The following is a 22,242-nucleotide window of genomic DNA, read 5'->3' on the forward strand; positions in this document are numbered from 1 at the left end:
ACCAACTTAGAGCCAAACTACTATACACTTAGTATCAGACTTTCTCCAGGTTGGACTAAATGAATTCTCTAAAATTTATAGATCTTGTTTTTTGGATGTAATTGTATATTTGGGTAAATATATGGACTGGCAATTAGGTACATATGTAATTCAGTTTGTATTTCTTTAGAAACATAAATTTATTGAGACCCCATTACGTACTAGATCTACATAATGGCTTTAACGCTAACGCTGCAAGCTTATGAGTGTCTGCATTTTGGAATTAAGGACACTGAAGCTTAGCGATCCAGTTCTCCTAGAAGGCTCCAGACAGCGCGCGGGGGACACCTAGGGCCATCTGACTCCACTCCAACAGCCACGACCCCTTCCACCATGATTCGGTTGCATTCTTTGGTCTGTTTCCACCTTTAGTCTTCGATATGAACAGCCTTCACCCCTCCAGTCGGTTTGGAGACAAAACTCCCCAGGGATACAGGTTTCCTCACATTCAAATGACAATCTGGGGTCTCCGCGCGGCCAGGGAACACAGAAGTTCCAGATAGCTGGGGAAGGGCGGAAGAAAAGACCAGCGCGAGCCACTCCCGGCTGCTGAGGGTTGGGCAGATCTTCACAGGGCAGTTCCACACTGAGTGGCACTCGGGCTGGCAAGGGGAAGAGGGCCGCGCTGCGGAAGAAGCCCCAAGTCTTTGCAGCCCCGCGGCTCAGCAGGCAGAAGGGTGACGCATGCGCCGTGCGGGCCGCAGAGTTGTGAATGGTGCGTCTTGTTTGCTGGAGTTTGAGGCGGGCAGGCGCGCAAGGAAGAGGAGGGGTGGGGCTGGCGGGGGCGGGGCGGGGCGGGCGAACGGGGTGGGCGGTGAGAGGAAGTGGCCGCGGCGGCGGCGGAGGCCGGTGGGCGGCGGGAGCTGGGTCTGCGCGGGCGGTAGGCAACGGCTGAGGCGGTGGCGGCGGCTGCGGCGTGGGCAGGGCTCGAGAGGGCGGCGGCACCTCAGACTCCCCGGAGCGGGAGCCCACGCGGGCGGGCGCCTGAAACAAAGGGAAGCGGGAGTCCGGGTGCCGCGGGTGGGCGGTCAGTCGGTCAGCGCGGAGCCGGCCAGTGGGTGCCCGCGCAAGCTCCGAGCCCGGCCGGCTGGCGCGGACTCAGGGCGGGAAGATGCCGCGCGTCGTGCCTGACCAGAGAAGCAAGTTCGAGAACGAGGAGTTCTTCAGGAAGCTGAGCCGCGAGTGTGAGGTGAGGCGGGCGGGCGGCGCGGAGGCCGCGGTGCGCCCCGAGTGGGCCTGGGAGGAGAAAAGTTTGGGCGGCGCGGTTCCCGGGAGCCCCGGTCCGGCGCGCCCGCGGAGGGGCAATCTCGCCCGGGCAGCCGCCTGCCCGCAGACTCTGCTTGCCCTTATCGGCGCGTCGCGGGGCGGGCGGGCGCGCGGGCGGCGCCGCGGATTTGCCTCCTGATTTCGGGCCGTCTCTGCCTTGCAGATTAAGTACACGGGCTTCAGGGACCGGCCCCACGAGGAGCGTCAGGCGCGCTTCCAGAACGCCTGCCGCGATGGCCGCTCGGAAATTGTAAGTCGCCGGGGCGGGGATGCGCGCGGGTCACTTGTTGCGCGGGGGCAGCCGCGGCCCAGGCCGGTTCCGGACAGCGTCGCGGACGCCGCGGCTGCCGGAACTGAGCGGGCGCCGTCTCACTTCCTACTCCGGATTCAAAAATGCGAAACCAGACACTGGCGGGCCGGTCCTTTCGGGCAGACGCTTTCCCTGTGGCCGGCTGCGGTGGCTTACGTTTCCCGGAGCCGGCTCGTTGAACAGTTCACCGCGATCGGAGCTCAAACCCGAGCCAAACCAAACAAGGGAAGGTCTTTGTGTAGTCTGAGACACCGATTCAGGGCATTTGTAGGAAGAAAACACCTATTAAGAAAAAAAAAATGGAACTTCATTCAAGGTTAGTGATAGTTTCTTAAAACTAGATTTGGTGGCAAATCTACATATGAAGCCGTCTCCCACTGTCGCTGAGAATAAATCTTTTCGCCAGTTACCTACTGCCCTGATACAAGGGGGTTGGGAAAAAGCTCTATAAGGACTTGTCTTCATCTTTTGTGAGAATGTTAAGCCTCAGGAGAATCAGACAGATCATTCACCTGTTTTTTCAAACCTAAAGTGCAAGTGCACAGAATCGAGGGAGTTCAACCTTCAGCCCAGGGACTGCATGCTGATGTTGCGAAGGCTTTCTTTTTTTTTGCTTCCTTGTGTTGGATGTCACAAAAAGTGTGTCAGGACTTTTTTTTAATGCTAATCAGCTTAAAAACTGATCTGTTAGTGTTTGTTTAATGTGCAGCCCAAGACAATTCTTCCAGGGTCTGGCAGAAAACAAGCGAAAAGAAAGGTCGGACAACCCTGGTAGGTAATTGAAATAGTGGATGTCATGGCCTATGTTTTAAGTAGGTAGATTTGGAGCCTCCTTCATCAAACATTGGGTTGAAAAAAAAAAAAAAAAACTCAGTGTCCTAGTTCTCATCTTTTGGTTTGTCCTATTGGAGGTGCTGATGAGGAGGGAATGGTGGGAAGAAACTAAAGAAAAGAGGTTGATTATTTTCTTAAAAAGTTGAAACAGTCAGCACTTACCATCTGTTCTGTAACATTGGCAGAAACTGGAAGCCAGCATGCAGTTTGAATTTGGGCTAACAGTAGGAAGACATACTAGAAAATTTACTTTCTCTGACCACCTCCTTTATTTTTATTGAGATATAATTCACACACTACAGAGTTCACCTTTCTTATCACCAAAATCAATTTTATAAGGAATATTTTGATACTTAAAGGGAAGGCTTTTTAGAATTACAGATAGCGTGGAGGTACTAGTTATATTTATCTAGAATTTTTGGTCATTAATGCACATTATAAAAGAAAATTTTCAGCTTTTAGCTTACTATCAAATTTTTTTTTTTTTTTTGTAGAGACAGAGTTGCACTTTATCGCCCTTGGTAGAGTGCCATGGCGGTCACACAGCTCACAGCAACCTCCAGCTCCTGGGCTTTGGTGATTTTCTTGCCTCAGCCTCCCCAGTAGCTGGGACTACAGGCGCCCGCCACAACGCCCGGCTATTTTTTTGTTGCAATTTGGCTGGGGCCGGGTTTGAACCCACCACCCTAGGTATATGGGGCCGGTGCCCTACCCACTGAGCCACAGGTGCTGCCCTTTCCTTTTTTTTTTGTGAGAGAGAATCTCACTTTGTTGCTCCCAGTAGAGTGCTGTAGCATCATAGCTCACAGCAACCTCAGACTCCAGGGCTCAAGTGATTCTCTTGCCTCGGCCTCCTGAGTAGCTGGAACTACAGGCGCCTGCTGCAACACCCAGTTATTTTTAGAGGCAGAGTCTTGCTCTAGTTCAGACTGGTCTCAAACTCCTGAACTCAAGTGATCCTCCCACCTCGGTCTCCCAAAGTGTGGGGATTACAGGCGTGAGCCAGCATGCCTGGCCATACTCTCCAAGTTTTTTGAGTAGTGTTAATACTTACACGACTTAGATGTATGAGACAAATATCATACTATTTGGTTTTGGCACTGAGTGAAAAGAGTCATTCATTAGTTGGTATAGTGACTGTATATCATCTTTTGCCTGAGTTTCCTTTTGCAAAAGATGGATAGTACCCCTGACCAAAGGATTTCCTGGAGGTAACTGATACAAGTGTAAAAAATGATGTATGAAATACTCTTACTCTTACTATTTTTTTTTTTTAAGAGGCAGAATCGAGCTTTTTAACCCAGGTTAGAATTCAGTGGCTGTTCACAGGCCTGATCATGGTGTACTATAGCCTCAAACTCCTGGGCTCAAGCAATTTCCTTCCTCCGCCTTCCAACAACTTGGGACTTTACAGGCATACTTGCCTCTGTGTCTGGTTCCATATACTGTCACTATTTTTTAAAGCTTTGCTTTTTTTAAATCTAGTGAAGCATAGCTGATAGGGTGTTCTCTGTCACATCAGACTTTGCTGCATGAAATTGTGAATTGAGGGATATAAATTAACCCACAGTATATCTGAATTGCTATAATATGGTATTATAGCAGTGTTATAGGTCATTTGTATTTGTCCTAAATTTCTTTCCAGGATGAATTAGACATTCTAAGTTTCCCCTTCCAAATGTCTGATCCTACCAGTTTTAAAAGTTTTACATTTCTGATAAATATTACAAGTTAAAAAAGATTGAATCCTGTTTAAGATTTGCGCTAAGATGGCACAAGTCTTATTTTGTTGAATAACGTAACTATTTCTGTTTGGGAGGGCATTTCATGTTTCCCTCTCTGTCTAGTTTTCCTTCATTAATACAGTGTTACCCACGTTTGAGTTTCAGGATCCTTAGCTCCTAGAGGATGGAGACTAATTCTGTATATACTCCTCTGGATGCAGGTACTTTGCACAATGCCTTTTGCGTCATAGGTACTTGATAGCTACAGATTTGAATTTAGAGGTTACTTAATTTAATGGCTAAAATTTATTTTATGACTTATGAACAGTCATAAGATTGTTTCTACCTATTTGGTTGTGAAAGAGGCATTATTTCACCTCTATTTGGACAGCAGCTACATATGGTAAGAATATAGATAGTTTTCAAAATTATTCCTAACCCTTCTCCTGGCCCCGTTGCCCTTTTTATTTTGATATTCAAAATAAAAGCGAGGTTAATGAAGAATTTATTTTGTTTAGATGTAAAAGAATTTAAGGGCTGTGATGCTCATCTCTCTTTAACTATAAAATTCAACCAGACTCCTAATCAGATTATGGATGAGACAGTCCATTTGGTAAAATCCAATTTATTCCTTTCGCGAATTCTTACTGTAGTAAGAATGTTGGAGATGGAGATATCTTCAACACTAATAATTAATAAAAGAAAAAAATATAGAGATGTGGTGATTCTACTATGAGAAGAGTAAAAAAAAATATATATATTTTTTTGAGGCGGGTCTCTTTCCCCCAGATTAGAGTGCCATGGTGTAATCATAGCTCACTGCAACTTCAAATTCCTGGGCTACAGCCTCCCAAGTAGCTGAAACTATGGGCATATGCCACTGTGCCTAGCTACTTTCTCTATTTTTTGAGGAGACAGGCTGTGTTACCCAGGCTGGTCTTGAACTCCTGGCCTCAAGCAGTCTTCCCTCCTTGGCCTTCCAGAGTGCTAGGATTAAAGGTACAAGCCACTACACTTGACCTAGTATGTATTTTTAATCCTGAAGAGTAAATGGGTAAAAGGTATGTTGGACTGACTAAGATGTGCCATTGTAGAATTTATGAAACCTATAAAATAGAATCAGAATCAAGATAACCTGGATATCTTATATATAGACATTATACTAGTGTAACATTGCACTGTTATAGTCAGAAAACACTTATGTAGTGTTTCCTAAGAGAAATTTCCCAACTCTTATGTATGTGTAGGTATTCTATTAAAAAGAGTTCTGTGATCGGCTCGGCGCCTGTGGCTCAAGCACCAACCACCAACCACATACACCTGAGCTGGCGTGTTCGAATCCAGCCCAGGCCCGCCAAACAACAATGATGGCTGCAACCAAAAAATAGCCAGGCTTTGTGGTGGGCGCCTATAGTCCCAGCTACTTGGGAGGCGGAGGCAGGAGAATCACTTGAGCCCAGGAGTTGGAGGTTGCTGTAAGCTATGATGCCATGGCACTCTACCCAGGGTGACAGCTTGAGGCTCTGTCTCAAAAAAAAAAAAAAAAAAAGAGAGTTCTGTGATCAAATAAGTTTGAAAAATGCTATTCTAGAATGATATATTTTTACCACTTCTGTCTCAAAGAGGGATCTTTATAAGATAATGGGCATAGAGTGATGAAGCAAGAAATCTCTTCTGAGGTTGGCATTCAGACAGAAGATGAGGTAATAAGATAATGCAGAGTGTCTTAGAAAGTTTATTTGGGGTACACTGGAGGTGGTAGGATTTGCTATAGGGGAAACATTGCTGAGGGATTTTGATACGTGGCTGAAGAAACATTGCTGAGGGATTTTGATACATGGGCTGAATCTCTTACCTGCCATCTCTGTGCTGTGAGAATTTCATTATCTGAGGCTGAAAAAGTTGGTTCTCTTATTGAGCCCAAAGTTACTTCTCTTATATTGTTTAGCAAACGCTTACATAGTGTTAACTTGATACGGTTCAAAGTACTTTACAAATAGTAATTAGTGAGGAAATTGAGGTACACTTCCAAGTCATGCAGCCTATGTAGTTTCCCTAAGTAGTCTACTTTTCATTTGACCTAGTGTTGGTGGGGCTTTTGTAGATAAAACTATGCTAATAGTCCATGGGAAGATATTTTTAAAGGTTAATGTTGTAATATTGGTATTCAGTTTTGTTCATATAAAATGTTTCCCATAAGAATATGGTATCCTAGCCGGGTGTTGTGGCGGGCGCCTGTAGTCCCAGCTACTCGGGAGGCTGAGGCAAGAGAATCGCGTAAGCCCGAGAGTTAGAGGTTGCTGTGAGCCGTGTGACGCTATGGCACTCTACCAGAGGGCGGTACAGTGAGACTCTGTCTCTACAAAAAAAAAAAAAAAAGAATATGGTATCCTAGCTCAGCACCTATAGCTCAACTGGCTAAGGCGCCAGCCACATACACCAGAGTTGACAGGTTTGAATCCAGCCTGGGCTTGCCATACAACAATGACAGCTACAACCAAAAGAAAAAAACAAAAAAAGCTGGGCATTGAGGTGGGTGCCTATAGTCCCAGTTACTTGGGAGGCTGAGGCAAGAGAATCGCTTAAGCCCAGGAATTGGAGATTGTTGTCAGGTGTGATGCCACAGCACTCTACCCAGGGCAACAGCTTGAGACTCTTATCTTAAATAAATAAATAAATAAATAAATAAATAAATAAATAAAAGAATATGGTATCCCAGTCAATTAAGGAAATACCATCAAAGAATTCTAGAGATTTAGCAGTTAGGTTAACAAGTGTACCTATAGTACCAATAATAAAAACAGGAAATGTCATTTTTACCTCTAAAGAATCTAAGCTTTTAAGCATCAAGGGAATTAGTGGATAGCTAAATCTGTTAGCTTAAAGCTGATGGCTTTAAACAGATTGTTCGAAATGCAAACCCCTTATTTTCAGATGAAGATTCCATATTGAAAACAAATTATGCCTCAGAACTTAATTAGTAAAATAAACTAAACAAAAACTCTCTTGTTTCAGCGAAGAAGAATTTACATGTAGATGATGAAAAACTTTTTTTTGTTTTTGATGAGAAACATTTTTTAAAAAACTACTTTTTACTTCTTTCCTTCTGAATTTCTGTTGGGAAGAGGAATAATGTTGTTTTTGTTTTTTACATGGGTGAAATTTAAATTTAACTTGCCCAAGGGCTACATAGAATGACACTTTATTGAAATGATTTTAGGTTGTTCTGTCTTTTGAGCTGTTCCACCCAAATCTTTTATAAATATTAAATGAATACTCTTCTCTTTGTTAAGGTCAGATTTAGTTCTCCTAAAGTCAAATTTTAGGAAATGTATTTTTTTCATCATCTAAAGTTTTAGAGAGAATTACTGTCATATGCTAAAGTATGGTTTATCACAGGAGAGACAATCCCAAGTGCATTTTTTTATGTACCACAGGCCATCTAGTGTTTCTCTCAGCAAAGGAAATAAAAAATTAACATGTCTCATTTATGCAACTTTAAATTGTGGTGTGCTTTAAAATTCAAAATCTCTAGATTTTCAGTGACTTTCACATTTGAAAATATAAATTTTTAAATGCAAGGATGGTGGCTTCTGGTTAGACATTAGCAGTGTAAGATCTAACATCAGCAAAAAATGACCTGAAAGAAAGTATTGATTCCATGTCTGATTTTATATTTAAGCAGCCGATGGCAAATGTCCTCAAAATGGAATCAGATGTTTGTAACCTAATACTTAAGAAAAATGATGAGTGCATGTTTTTTACTTTTAAGTATTCTCAGTGCTGCCTGACTTAAGACATAAACTGATGTAAAAATAAATGACTGCCTGCATAATTTATGTAATGTCCTGCTCCTGATCCTGTTTGTATTGATTTTTCTAAAAGGCTTTTGTGGCCACAGGAACCAATCTGTCTCTCCAGTTTTTTCCGGCCAGCTGGCAGGGAGAACAGCGACAAACACCTAGCCGGGAGTATGTCGACTTAGAAAGAGAAGCAGGCAAGGTAGGAAACATTTCTTTGCGATTTAAAATACTGTGGATTGTTTTACTAGAGATTATCTGGTGATTTATATATTAATAAAGAGATTACAGATTTAATTACATAGGCATATGATCAGATTTGTTTTCATTCCATGTTAAAAGAATGTAATACAATTTTTTAAAATCTCTGTTAAACTTTTATAACTCCATTACTAATTTCATGAGCATTATATTCATCACAGAAAGTTCTGGCACTTAAAAAAGTGTGTTTTCTTACCTTTAGCATTCAAAACCTAATTCTTTTAAAAGTATTGACAGGGTATTTTTTGTTTACTAAAATATTTATATATATATGTAACTACAGTGCTATGAAAAAAAAGTAGAGAAAAATGAAAAAAGGTCCTGTAGGCTTTAAAATTAATAATATTTAGAAATAGCTTATGGTATCTTTCTAATTCTGTTAGCATGGCAGATTTAATTTTGAGAAAAAACATTGTAACAACTAACTTGGAAATAACTTTTTTGTTTTGAGGAAAAGTTTCTTGGAAAACAAATAAATGCCTTATAATTTTGATCTTGCAAGCTTAGATTAAAGATCTGAAAAACATACGTGGAAATGTTCAAGCTGAGAGCCCTGGTTAAAATCTTTATTAAATGTACTATATGATTTTGGTAAAATTTTGCTGAATAGTATCTTCAGTTGGTTGATCCTTGACTTCTTGAAATATAATTTTTAAAGGAAAAAAATACTTTTTTGGATCCAATTTCATATTCATTAGTTCTCCTGTTTTTTGTAGTATGTTTCCATACCTGTATCTTTCAACTTGCTAAATTTTCTAAGTGTCATGAAGAGCATAACCTATCACTTTATTTGTAAAACATCAATGTCTAAATATTTTACTGAGAAAATTAAAGGATTTTTTTGCTAGGCTGTTTAGGAAGAGGATTACTAACCTTGTATATATGCAATGAAGAATTTTTTTGTTTTTAATTTTTTGAAATTAGGTTTGATCTTTTGTGGATGACAAAACAACTAATCTTCATATTGGGAAGTGACAAATGGATTATAGGATTTTTAAAATGAGTAATAATCAAGTAACTTACTTTATTATTATTATGTATTAACTTATTTGCTTGGAAATTAAAAGCACATGTTTCAGATTTTCTATTTGGTAATTCTTATAGAGTATATGAGGAAGAAGTTGGGAAGTCATTGTAGGATCATTGGGTTCTTTTGTCTTTTTGGTACATATATATGTGACTAAATGAAGAAATTATTTTGTCCTTGTTTAACTCAGATACTAAAGTCATAACCCGTACAAATTTGTTTTCCATTCCACTTTAATACAAAACTATTTATTTTTATTTATTTATTTTTTAAGACAGAGTCTCACTATGTCACCCTTGGTAGAGTGCCGTGATGTCACAACTCACAGCAACTGCAAACTCTTAGGCTTAAGTGATTCTCTTGCCTCAGCCTCCCAGTACCTGGGACTATAGGTGCCTGCCACATGCCTGGCAATTTTTTTTTTTTGTAGTTATCATTGTCATTTGGCAGGCCCAGGCCAGATTTGAACCCGCCAGCCCCAATGTATGTGGCTGGCACCCTGGATGCTGAGCGACAGGCACTGAGCCTTTTTTTATTTTTATTTTTATTTTTGTTTTATTTATTTATTTATTTATTTTTGAGCCATAGTTGCACTTTGTTGCCCTTGGTAGAAGGCAGTGGCCTCATAGCTCACAGCAACCTGAAACTCTTGGACTCAAGTGATCCTCTTGCCTCAGCCTCCCCAGTAACTAGAACTATAGATGCCTACCACAACACTTGGCTATTTTTTTCTTCTTTTTTTTGTGGTTTTTGGCCAGGGCTGGGTTTGAACCCGCCACCTCCGGCATATGGGACCGGTGCCCTACTCCTTGAGCCACAGGCGCTGCCCCCATATCTTTTTTTTTTTTTTTTTTTTTCAGTTTTTGGCCGGGGCTGGGTTTGAACCCGCCACTTCCAGCATATGGGACCAGCGCCCTATCCCTTTGAGCCACAGGCACCGCCAACAGTGGGCTATTTTTTAGAGACAAGGTCTTGTTCTTACTCCGGCTGGTCTTGAACTCCTGAGCTCAAGCAATCCACCCACCTCGGCCTCCCAGAGTGCTGGGATTATAGGCATGAGCCACTGCACCCAGCCATGCAAAACAATCTTAAGACTTCAAGATTGACATCTCAATGTTACTGAAGTTTTCCAGTATTTAATAACTAATAAATGGGTGTTTAGTAGACAAATGTTTGCTTGAATTAATTTAATTAATGGTATCTGTTCACTAGTTTAAAGACCGAATTGTCTTTGGACGTAAGCCATTGAAATGTTTTTAATTATATGACTAAGAATAACAAAAATATTAGATGGCTTATTCTAGCACAGCTGTGTGTTGCTTAACAATGGGGGTATGTTTTGAGAAATGTGTCATTAGGTGATTTCATTATTGTGTCAACATAGGTGTACTTACATAGGCCTCTAAGATGGTATAGTCTACTATACACGTGGGGCTATATGGAATAGCTTATTTCTCTTAATCTACAAACCTGTACAATATATTACTGTGCTGAGTACTGCAGGCAGTTATAACACAACTGTAAGTTGTGTATAAGTAAGTATTTGTGTATGTAAACCTATATAAGGTATAGTGAAAATATAAAAGATAAAAATGGTATACCTGTATAGCAGCAGTTCTCAACCTGTGGGTCACAACCCTTTTGGGGATCGAATGACCCTTTCATGGGGGTTGCCTAAATACATCCTGCATATCAGATATTACGATTCATAACAGTAGCAAAATTACAGTTATGAAGTAGCAACAAAAATAATTTTATGGTTGGGGGCCACCACAACATGAGGAGCTGTATTAAAGGGTTGTGGCATTAGGAAGGTTGAGAACCACTGCTATATAGGGTATGTATAAGTATACAACTGTATACTTACATCAAATGGAGCTTACAGAACTGAAGCTTGCAGGACTGAGTGAGTGAGTCAGTGAGTGAATGATGAGTGAATGTGAATGCTTGGGACATTGTGTACACTACTGTAGATTTTATAAATATTGTACACTTAAGCCACACTAAACTTACTGCCCCACAAAAGGAATTTTGAGCTGAATTATAAATCTTAGGGGACTACCATCATACATGTGGTTCATTGTTGACTAAAATGTGGTTATATGCTTCATGACTGAATTTAAAAGATAATTTTTTCATGGCAGCGCCCATGGCTCAGTGGGTAGGGCGCTGGCCACGTACATCGAGGCTGGCGGGTTCGAACCCGGTCTGGGCCAGCTAAAGCAACGATGACAATCACAACAACCATAAAGAAAAAATATAGCCAGGAGTTCTTGTAGTCCCAGCTACCTGGGAGGCTGGGGTGGGAGAATCGCTTGAGCCCAGGAGTTTGGGGTTGCTGTGAGCTGTGATACCATGGTACTTTTACCCAGGGCGACAGCTTGAGACTCTTGTCTCAAAAATAAATAAATACATAAATAAATAAATAAAAGATGAGTTTTTCAGATCTATCAGGAAGAGTGATAGCACTGATGTAAGGTATCAGGGAATAATGTACATTTTATTAATGTTGATTTTAGAAGTTTTTTTATGTAAAGGGACAGATAGTAAGTATTTCCATTTGGGGAACTTACAGTCTCTGTCACAGCTACTCAACTTTGTAACTGCTTAACTTTGGTGTTGTAATATGAAAAGAGCCATAGATAATATGTAAGCAAATGAATGTGATTGTGTTCTAGGAATGGTAACATCTGCAGAAATCAGTCTCTTTTTCTCAGATGTAAATCTGTAAATGTTTATGTATAGATCATGTATTTCTCAAATGTAATTTTGCCCACACTTTTACTATGCCAACAAGATCTAGAAGGAAAAAAGTTTCAAGGCAGAAACTTCTTCTTTTTTTTTCTTTTTTTTTTTTTTTTGAGACAGAATCTCACTTTGTTACCCTTGGTAGAGTGCTATGGTGTCACAGCTCACAGCAACCTCCAACTCCTGGACTTAGGTGATTCTCTTGCCTCAGCCTCCCAAGTAGCTGGGACTACAGGTGCCCACCACAACACCCATCTATTTTTTGTTGCAGTTTGGCTAGGGCTGGGTTTGAACCTGCCACCCTCAGTATATGGGGCTGGCATCCTACTCATTGAGCCACAGGTGCCGCCCTCAAGGCAGAAACTTCTAATACATATATTGTTCTATACCACTGCAATGAAGTACTCTAATGATAATTTAAAGAAAAGGTACTGTTCTGTATTTCTCATTCGGGAAGCTTATACTAACAGGGTTCTTATTTCTCTTTCTTCCTTTTTATGATCTCTTTTCTATAATTCTTAGATTTTATTTCTGTCCCCATTGGACTAGGGCTAGAAGCAAATAAAATTGAAATAATTACAGTATCAGGACCTTAGCCTAGCTCACAGCAACCTCCAAACTCCTCCTGGAAGTTGTGATCTTCCTGCCTCAGCATCCTGAGTAGCTGAGATTAATAGGTATGCAGCACCACATCTGGCTAATTTTTCTATTTTTAGCAGAGACAGAGTCTCTTGCTTTGCTCAGACTGGTCTAGAACTCCTGAGCTCAAGCAGTTCTCCCACCTTGGCTTCCCAGAGTGCTAGGATTACAGGTGTGAGCCACCTCAGCCCAAAAAAGTGTTTTAAAAATTAGATTGGTGGGCGGCACCTGCGGCTCATTTGGTAAGGCGCCGGCCCCATATACCGAGGGCAACGGGTTCAAACCCGGCCCCGGCTGAACTGCAACCAAAAAATAGCTGGGCGTTGTGGCGGGTGCCTGTAGTCCCAGCTGCTCGGGAGACTGAGGCAAGAGAATCGCTTAAACCCAGGAGTTGGAGGTTGCTGTGAGCTGTATGATGCCATGGCACTCTACCGAGGGCCATAAAGTGAGACTCTTGTCTCTACAAAAAAAAAAAAATTAGATTGGTATGGTGGTGGGTAGTCCTACCTACTCATAGGCTAAGTGGGAGGTTCCCTTGAGCCCAGGACTTACAGTGAACTGTGGTCATTCAGAGATCTTCATTCAACACCTTTTATGTGTACTGAGCATTGTAGTAGGCACTTAAGATACATCAGTGCCCAAAACAAAGATTCTGTCCTACAAATTGTTTTATGAAGTAAGTGGAAGAGCAGATAATACACATAATAAGTTATATCGTGTGTTACAAAGTGATAATAGCTGTGGAGAAAAAGGAAAAGTAGTTGTAGATTAAGGGTGATCAATGAACAGAAATGTTAAATAGCTGGGCATTGTAGTGGGTGCCTGTAGTCCCAACTACTTGAGGCAGAGGCAGGAGAATCGCTTGAGACCAGGAGTTGGAGGTTACTGTGAGCTATGATGCCATGGCACTCTACCCAAGGTGACAGCTTGAGGCTCTGTGTCAAAAAGAAAGAAAAAGAAGGAAATGTTTGCAGATTTATTTTTTTGTTTTTTAATGTAGGATCTTACTCTGTCACCCAGGATCATAACTTACTGCCACCTTGACCTGGGCTCAAGTGATCCTCTTGTCTCAGTCTCCTGAGTAGCTGGGACTACAGGCAGGCTACCGTGCCTGATTCATTCCTTTTTCTTCATTTTTAATAGAGATGAGATCTTGCTATATTCCCCAGGCTGGTCTCAAACTCCTGGCCTGAAGCAATTTTCCTACCTTGGCCTCCCAAAGTGCTACTATTATAGCGTGAGCCATGGCACCTGGCGTGCATCTTTAAATGGGATACTCTGGGTAGAGAAGGTCATGTCTGAACAGAGACCTGAAGAAGGTTAGAGAATGATGAGTCATGCAGTATCTGAGGGGAAAGATGTTCCATACAGAGGAAACAGCTACAGTAAAGCCCTCAGAGTGGGAGCTGCCCCTTGTGTTTAATGAACAACAAGCAAGCCATTGTAGCTGGAGTAAACTGGGAAAAGATGGGAATAGTAAAATCAGGGAGATAACAAGGAGCCAGTTCATGTGACCATGGTAAGCCATTGTAACAACATGGACTTTTATTCTGAGTGAAATGGGAGTAGTTTTAAGTTTTGGGGCAGACGAATAATATGATGTTAGGTTTTGACAGGTTCTCTTTAACAGTTGGGTGAACAGTAGACCATAGAAGGCAAGAGTGAGCAGGCTATTGTAATCTTGGCAAGAGACTAGGGTAGTAGCAGTAGAGGTGGTAAGAACCAGTCACAATTCTGGATGTATTTTGAGATAAAGCCAATAGCATTTGCTATTGGGAGGTAGTGTGTGAGAAAGAGAGGAGTTAAGAATGACTCCAACGTTTTGGCTAGAGCAACTGGGAATATGGGGTTGCTGTCATCTGAGATGGGAAAAGCTGTGGATGGAGCAGTTTTGAGGAGCAGGTTAGGTAAGTTTAGGGTATGTGAGTTTGTGGTGGTAACTTGTTATTGCAGCTTCTATTTCCTCACCACCCATTCTTAACTCCTGAATTTATGGGTCTGCTTTTTAAGTGACAGTTTATCTGCTTATGTCAAGAGTTCAGAGGTCTTTAAAAAAAAATCAATTTTAGTATAATTTATATAATGTATATACAATAAAATTTAATTATATCATTTGAGTTTTAACAAATGTATACATACACACAACCAAATAATGTTTAAGTCACCCCCTGAGTTTCTTTGTGCCCTTTTATAGGAATCTGGGAGTGGCTTGGCTAGGTGATTCTGGCTCAAGGTTTCTCATGAGGCTGCTGTCAAGCTGTTGGCTGGGGTTGTGCAATCACTTGACTAGAGCTGAAGGATCCACTTCCAAGCTCTAAATTCACTCACAGGAGGTGGCATCAATTCCTAGTCATGTGTACTTTTCCATAGAGAGAAAAAGAACAAAGTCACCATGCTTTTTTTTTTTTTTTTTTTTTTTTTTTTTTTGTAGAGACAGAGTTTCACTTTATTGCCCTCGGTAGAGTGCCGTGGCGTCACACAGCTCACAGCAACCTCCAGCTCCTGGGCTTAGGCGATTCTTCTGCCTCAGTCTCCCGAGTAGGTTGGGACTACAGGCGCCCGCTACAACGCCCGGCTATTTTTTTGTTGCAGTTTGGCCGGGGCTGAGTTTGAACCCGCCACCCTCGGCATATGGGGCCGGTGCCCTGCTCACTGAGTCACAGGCACCGCCCGAAGTCACCATGCTTTTTGTTTGTTTGTTTGTTTGTTTTTTTGTTTGTTTTGGTTTTTGGCCGGGGCTAGGTTTAAACCTGCTACCTCTGGCATATGGGACCGGCGCTCTACTCCTTGAGCCACAGGCGCCGCCCATCACCATGCTTTTTATAAGACTTGTTCTCTAAGTCACTTGTGTCCTTTTCTGTTGATTAGAAGCTGGTCTCTAAGTGTAGCCCACACTTACAGGGGGATTACTCAAGGGGAGATTGCACATGGATGTGAATACCAGGAGGCTGGGATCATTGGGCCATCTTGGAGGCCAGCCACAATGACATTCACTTAAATTTAGTGAATTCAGGAAATAATTAGAATTCTATTACAATGGAAACCAAATCTTCAATATTCTCTTGTACTTGAAGTATGATTTTATGATTTAAGAAAATGGGCTCATAGAAATCAGTTCTTTTATCCATTCTTTTGCTTATGTGGTTGTAGGAGTATTTTCAAACTAAGAGTCTTCAATAAGGGAGTTCTCTTAATGGTGACTGACCATAAATACTTCATGGTATTTTATGTAAAATCAGGTACTTTATGTAAAATCAAGTCCTAGCACAGAATTTTATAATCTGTTTTTCAAGTATATTTGAAACTTTTGCACCAAGGTGTATAGTGAGCTGTCTGCATTGGCTCTTAATAAGGATCTTCCTCAAAAGAGATTTAAAATAATACAGTATAGTAAAAAGCTCTGGATTTAAGTCAAGACAATCATAGCTATTTTCCTTACCTGTAAAGGACAATCAGAATACATATCCTATTCACGTACCTCATGTCAGGATTAAAGTAGGTACTGGAATGTGTGAAGATGTCTTTTAAATTGTAAATTGCTATCCCAAATTAGGCTATTTGATGGTTTTGTAGGGTGAAGTTATAGCTCACTGATTAATGGGAGTTTTTTAGTGCTGTAGCATGCCTACTTCATTAAGGCTCACTTCAAATAGTTGAACAATATTTGAACACCACATCTTTACAAATGGTCTGTCCTGGTATGTTTTAAATCCTACCAGCTAAAATACTCTTAATTCTTATTTATTTATTTATTTATTTTGAGACAGTGTCTCACTTTGTCACCCCCAGTAGAGTGCCATGGCGTCATGGCTCATAGCAACCTCAAACTCTTGGGCTTAAGCGATTCTCTTGCCTAAGCCTCCTGAGTTACTGGGACTACAGGTGCCTGCCACAGTGCCCAGGTATTTTTAGAGATGAGGTCTCACTCTGGGTCAGTCTGGTGTCGAACTTGTGAGCTCGGGCAGTCCATCTGCCTCAGCCTCCCAGAGCCTTAATTTTTTTTTAAACAAGGAAAAAGTAACTGACCAGAATTTAAATCATCCTTAAGTGTTAAAATTTTACAGACCGAGCAACTCTCATTTCTTTGATTTTTTCTCTTAGGAAAAATCCAATTACTTTTTTTTTTTTTTGTAGAGACAGAGTCTCACTTTACCACCCTCGGTAGACTGCCGTGGCGTCACACAGCTCACAGCAACCTCCAGCTCTTGGGCTTACATGATTCTCTTGCCTCAGCCTCCCGAGTAGCTGGGACTACAGGCGCCCGCTACAACGCCCGGCTATTTTTTTGTTGTAGTTTGGCCGGGGCTGGGTTTGAACCGGCCACCCTCGGTATATGGGGCCAGCGCCCTACTCACTGAGCCACAGGCACCGCCCTCCAATTACTTTTTATTTCAAATAAGTGCAGATGGTTATGGTTGACCATAAGTTAATAGTTTTGAGTAGTCAGATTCGTGGGTTTTGTGTGTATTCTTATTTCATAAAGCTTCATCGGGATTTTTAAATAATGATTTTATATACTTACTATATGATCCCTGTTTGTCAGTGTAAAGATAAAGCATATGAAAAGTATTTAATAATAAAATATTTAATAATTGAAAAACTGAACAGTGCTAATGTTTGTCCATCATTTTTTCTATGGAAATTAAATATGCTTTCTGGTTTTACTACATTGATTACAGAGAGAGGTTAAACTTTTTTTTTCTTTTTTGAGGCAGAGTTTCACTTTGTTGCTCTCAGTAGAGTGCTGTGGCATCACAGCTCACAGCAACCTCAAACTCTTGGGCTTAAGTGATTCTCTTGCCTCAGCCTCCTGAGTAGCTGGGACTATAGGTGCCCACCACAACATCTGGCTATTTTTTGTTGTTGTTGTTGTCATTGTTGTTTAGCAGGCCTGAGCTGGGCTCAAACCCACCACCTTTTGTATATGTGGCCGGAGCCCTACGCATTGAGCTACAGGTGCTGCCGAGCCTCAAGTGATTCTCTTGTCTCAGTTTCCCAAGTAGCTGGGACTATAGGCACTTGCCACAACACCTAGCTATTTTTAGAGATAGGGTCTCGCTTTTGCCCAGGCTGGTCTGGAACCTGTGGGCTCAGGCAGTCCACCCACTTTAGCCTCCCAGCGTGCTAGGATTACAGGAATGAACCACCATGCCTGACAAGGTTAAACTTTTTTTTTAATGGTTGCTGCATTCCTGTTTGTAACTTATGATTTTAATTGATAGTCAAATAACATTAATATCAGATGTTGAGAAGTAGTTGTAAAGTATATCTTTTGAGTAAGTACTTTTTAACATTTTTATAAGTTAGTTACATTACTTTTTTTTTCTTATCTGGACTAATGATAATTAAAATAATATTTTTATCATTCATTTTTATGAGCGTAAAATAGCAAAGCAAACTTTAATAGCATTTGATTTGATGAATGAGGACAAGACTGTTTTTGAGATTCTGTTATCCCTGAGTAGAGTACCATGGTGTTATCATAGCTTACAGCAACCTCAAACTGCTTGGGCTCAAGCAATCCTCTTGGCTCAGTCTCCTGACTGAGGCCTGCACTACCACACCCAGCTAGTTTTTCTATATTTAGTAGAGATGGGGGTCCCACTCTTGCTCAGGCTAGTCTTGAACTCCTGAACTCGTGATTCTCCTGCCTCGGCTTCCCAGATTGCCAGGATTACAGGCATGAGCCACCGGATCAGAATCTTAATTTAAATGTCTCTTTGTGACTCTTGCTTCTCCTGAAAACTTTTGGTTACTTGTCTGAATGATCTTTGTCCCAAAATAAATATTGTGTCTGTTTATATACCATTGACAATTTGGCAGAATTTACAGTACTCCTTGGTTAGTTTAGAGAAAACCTTATTTAAGCTCAACAAGTTCCTTATCCTTTTTAGATAGCCCAGACATTCCAAGTAAAAGATATCCGTGGTAAGCTTTGGAATGTGATTTTCCCCAACAGAAATTGAGACAACTTTACAACTGACTTGTCACATTTAGATTTTAAGTATTTCAATTTTTTTTTTTTTTTTTTTGTAGAGACAGAGTCTTACTGTACCGCCCTCGGGTAGAGTGCCCTGGCGTCACACGGCTCACAGCAACCTCCAACTCCTGGGCTTAAGCGATTCTCTTGCCTCAGCCTCCGGAGTAGCTGGGACTACAGGCGCCCGCCACAACACCCGGCTATTTTTGGTTGCAGTTTGGCTGGGGCTGGGTTTGAACCCGCCACCCTCGGCATATGGGGCCGGTGCCCTACTCACTGAGCCACAGGCACCGCCCAATTAAACTAAAATATGAAGTATGTTTTCTAGCACTTGGGTTTTGACAGTTTAGTGAAAGTAATCAGATTTTTAAAAATACATTTTAAGTGCCAGGCGCAGTGGCTCATGCCTGTGCAAGTCGTATGTTAGTCAGATGTTTGTAACTTGGGCACTACTGGTAAGGAGTATAGATGCTGTGAATTTAACTATAAAATTTACTATCTGCCCACCAACCCAGGAATGGATTAACAAGCTGTGGTATATGTATACCATGGAATACTATTCAGCTATTAAAAAAAATGGAGACTTTACATCCTTCGTATTAACCTGGATGGAAGTGGAAGACATTATTCTTAGTAAAGCATCACAAAAATGGAGAAGCATGAATCCTATGTACTCAATCTTGATATGAGGACAATTAATGACAATTAAGTTTATGGGGGGGAAGCAGAAAGAGGGATGGAGGGAGGAGGGTGGGGCCTTGGTGTGTGTCACACTTTATGGGGGCAAGACATGATTGCAAGAGGGACTTTACCTAACAATTGCAATCAGTGTAACTGGCTTATTGTACCCTCAATGAATCCCCAACAATAAAAAAAAAAAAGGGAAAAAAAAATTTACTATCTGGTCTCCATATATTCTTTAAGGGAGTACATACTCTATTTTAACATACCCTGCAATATTTAGAAAACGTTGAAGATATAATTTACAAATGTAGTTGTGGTTAAGGTGAACGTATAGAGTCGAGTTCTGGATGTGGTTTTTACTGCTTACCATCTGTGTGACCTGCAAGTGGGCTATTTAATCTCTCTCAGTTTTAATTTCTTCATTTACATTTTTCTTTCCTATTCTTATACACAGTATAAGATGGCAATACTGGTTAAACCTGAGCGAAAAAAAGTATTAGAAAGAAAGAGTTAAGAAATGAAGGGAGCTGTTCTGGCATAGTATGGGGGCTTCTTTAAGCAAAGCGAGTTTACAATAGACTCATTGAGATGGAGACCTGGGCCAAAAATAGCAGTTGAGGTCTCAGTGTTCAAGCTTATGGTAGTTTGTGATATTTGGGCTATTGGAACGTTACTTTTTTATATAGTGAGAAAGCCACTAGATTTTTCTTTTTTTGAGACAGAGTCTCACTATGTCACCCTCGGTAGAGTGCTATGGCATCATGGCCCCCAGCAACCTCGAACTCTTGGGCTTAAGCGATTCTCTTGCCTAGCCTCCCAAGTAGCCGGGACTACAGGTGCCCGCCACAATGCCCGGCTATTTTTTTCTTGCAGTTATCATTGTTAAGCAGGCCTGGGCCAGGTTCGAACCCGCACCGTCAGTGTATGTGGCCAGCGCCCTAACCATTGAGCTACAAGCGTTGAGCCCAGATATTTTAAATACAACTTTATGAAGAAAAATTTTATTTAAGAATATTAATCATATTACAAATTGATTAATTTGATTACCCAAACTTACGTTAGGGTAAAAATGTTTTCTGCTTAACAAAGCTATGTATATCTGAGAGTATGGGTGTAACTGGTACACAAGCATCTTCTCAGATTGCTCACAGAAGGAATGGCTGTTCCAGACATTGGACCAGGAGTGTTTCTAGAAGGTGGAGTAGTCTTTTGAAAAGTGATGTTTAGTACAAATGATTCAATTTACTACAAATGGATATTTGCATGATAACAGTACTAAACTCTATGTGGTATTTTTTTTATTCTATATTATTTAGTATTTTTTTTTTTTATTTAGTATTTTTAAAGACGAGTTCTTGAGGAACATACACTCCCAGTTTCCCCCTCAAGGATTCTATAAACAGGATAAGTAATCATCATAGCAGCAACTTCCTAAGTAAGTGTGAAGGCCCTATTTATAGCTGCTATCAATAAAATAAATCTGGTCAGCTATGTAACTCTTTTTTTTTTTTTTTAATTTATTGTTGGGGATTCATTGAGGGTACAATAAGCCAGGTTACACTGATTGCATTTGTTAGGTAAAGTCCCTCTTGCAATCGTGTCTTGCCCCCAAAAGTTGTGGCACACACCAAGGCCCTGCCCCACTCCCCTTCCCTCTTTCTGCTCTTCCTTTCCTCACCCCTCCCTCCTCCTTTCTCTCGCTGCTCTCCCTCTATGTGGTATTTTTCAAATTGGATTCCTATTATAAAGTTGAATTTGAGGGGGGTTTCATTTGGGAGGTTTTTTGAGACTGTTTTACTCTGTCACCCTGGGTAGAGTGCTGTAGCATCATAGCTCATAGCAACCTTGAATTCTGCGGCTTAAGGGATCCTCTTGCCTCCGTTTTTTCATTATTTTTTAGTAGAGATAGGGGTCTTGTTCTTCCTTAGGCTGGTCTTGAACTCATGAGCTTAAGCAGTCCACCTGCCTCAGCCTCCCAGAGTGCTGGGATTACAGGTGTGAGCCACCACGCACAGCCTATCAAGTTTAATTTATAAACTAGATATAATAAGAGATGAACAATTAATAATATGAAGTAGAATAATTCAAGCAATTTACTGTGATAAAAATAAATAAAGGTTATTTGAAAATAAGCACTGCAATACTATAGCAGTTGATCTGATAGCAAGATGGCTACTAAGTGACTAATATATGGGTAGCATATGCAGCATGGATACACTGGCCAAAGGAATGATTCATGTCCCTGGAGGGACAAAATGGGACCAAGAGAGATTGGTATGCAGTTTAAAACTAAGGAATTGTTTGGTTCTGGAATTTTTCCATTTAGTATTTTTGGACCATGGCTGACTGTGAGTAACTGAAACTGCAGAAAGCAAAACCATGGATGTAGGGGAAGAGACTGTTGTATTTCACTCATTTTTCTGTTAAAAATTCTGCTAAGTCATTTTTCATTCATTAATTATATATTACAAATAGAAGAATAGATAAAACATTTAAGTTGCTTGAGCTCACAAGTTTGAGACCAGCCCGAGACAACATCTCTACTAAAAAAAGCAAGATGACATCTCTATTAAAAAAAGAAAAACTAGCTAGGTGTAGTGGTGTATGCCTGCAATCCTATTCAGAAGGCTGAGGCAGGAGGATTGGTCAAACCCAAGAATTTGAAGTTGCTGTAAGCTGTGATGCCACACCACTCGACCCAAAGTAACAGAGTGAGACTGTGTTTCAAAAAATTTTTTAAGTTTTAGGAATAATAAGAAAACATGTAAGTAATACTACTTAAATAACATTACTAGTGCATTAGAACTATGATGTCCAGTACAGTAGCCCCTAGCTACATATGTCTGTCGAATACCTGAAATACAACTGGTCTGAATTAATAGTGTGATTATGTGAAAAAATGCAAATCAGATTTTGAAATGTAGAAGAAA

At 40.9% G+C, this 22,242-nt stretch overlaps 1 protein-coding gene across 4 annotated transcripts in view; it reads left to right on the top strand.

Annotated features, from left to right (window-relative positions):
* Window positions 1-884: 884 nt before the first annotated feature.
* The window catches only part of CBFB (core-binding factor subunit beta), a 61,730-nt gene continuing 40,372 nt past the window's right edge, over window positions 885-22,242 (top strand). For all 4 annotated transcript variants that reach the window (XR_008382643.1, XM_053603721.1, XM_053603729.1 and 1 more), the window contains exons 1-3: window positions 885-1,228; window positions 1,469-1,555; window positions 8,059-8,175. Coding sequence is in view for 3 of the 4 variants with exons in the window: in XM_053603721.1 (XP_053459696.1) it covers window positions 1,151-1,228; window positions 1,469-1,555; window positions 8,059-8,175 (282 nt within the window). In the remaining variant the exon portion in view is untranslated. The remainder of the gene's footprint in view (window positions 1,229-1,468; window positions 1,556-8,058; window positions 8,176-22,242) is intronic.

The sequence above is a fragment of the Nycticebus coucang genome, chromosome 2 (genome assembly GCF_027406575.1).
Source record: "Nycticebus coucang isolate mNycCou1 chromosome 2, mNycCou1.pri, whole genome shotgun sequence".
Lineage (NCBI taxonomy): Eukaryota > Metazoa > Chordata > Mammalia > Primates > Lorisidae > Nycticebus > Nycticebus coucang.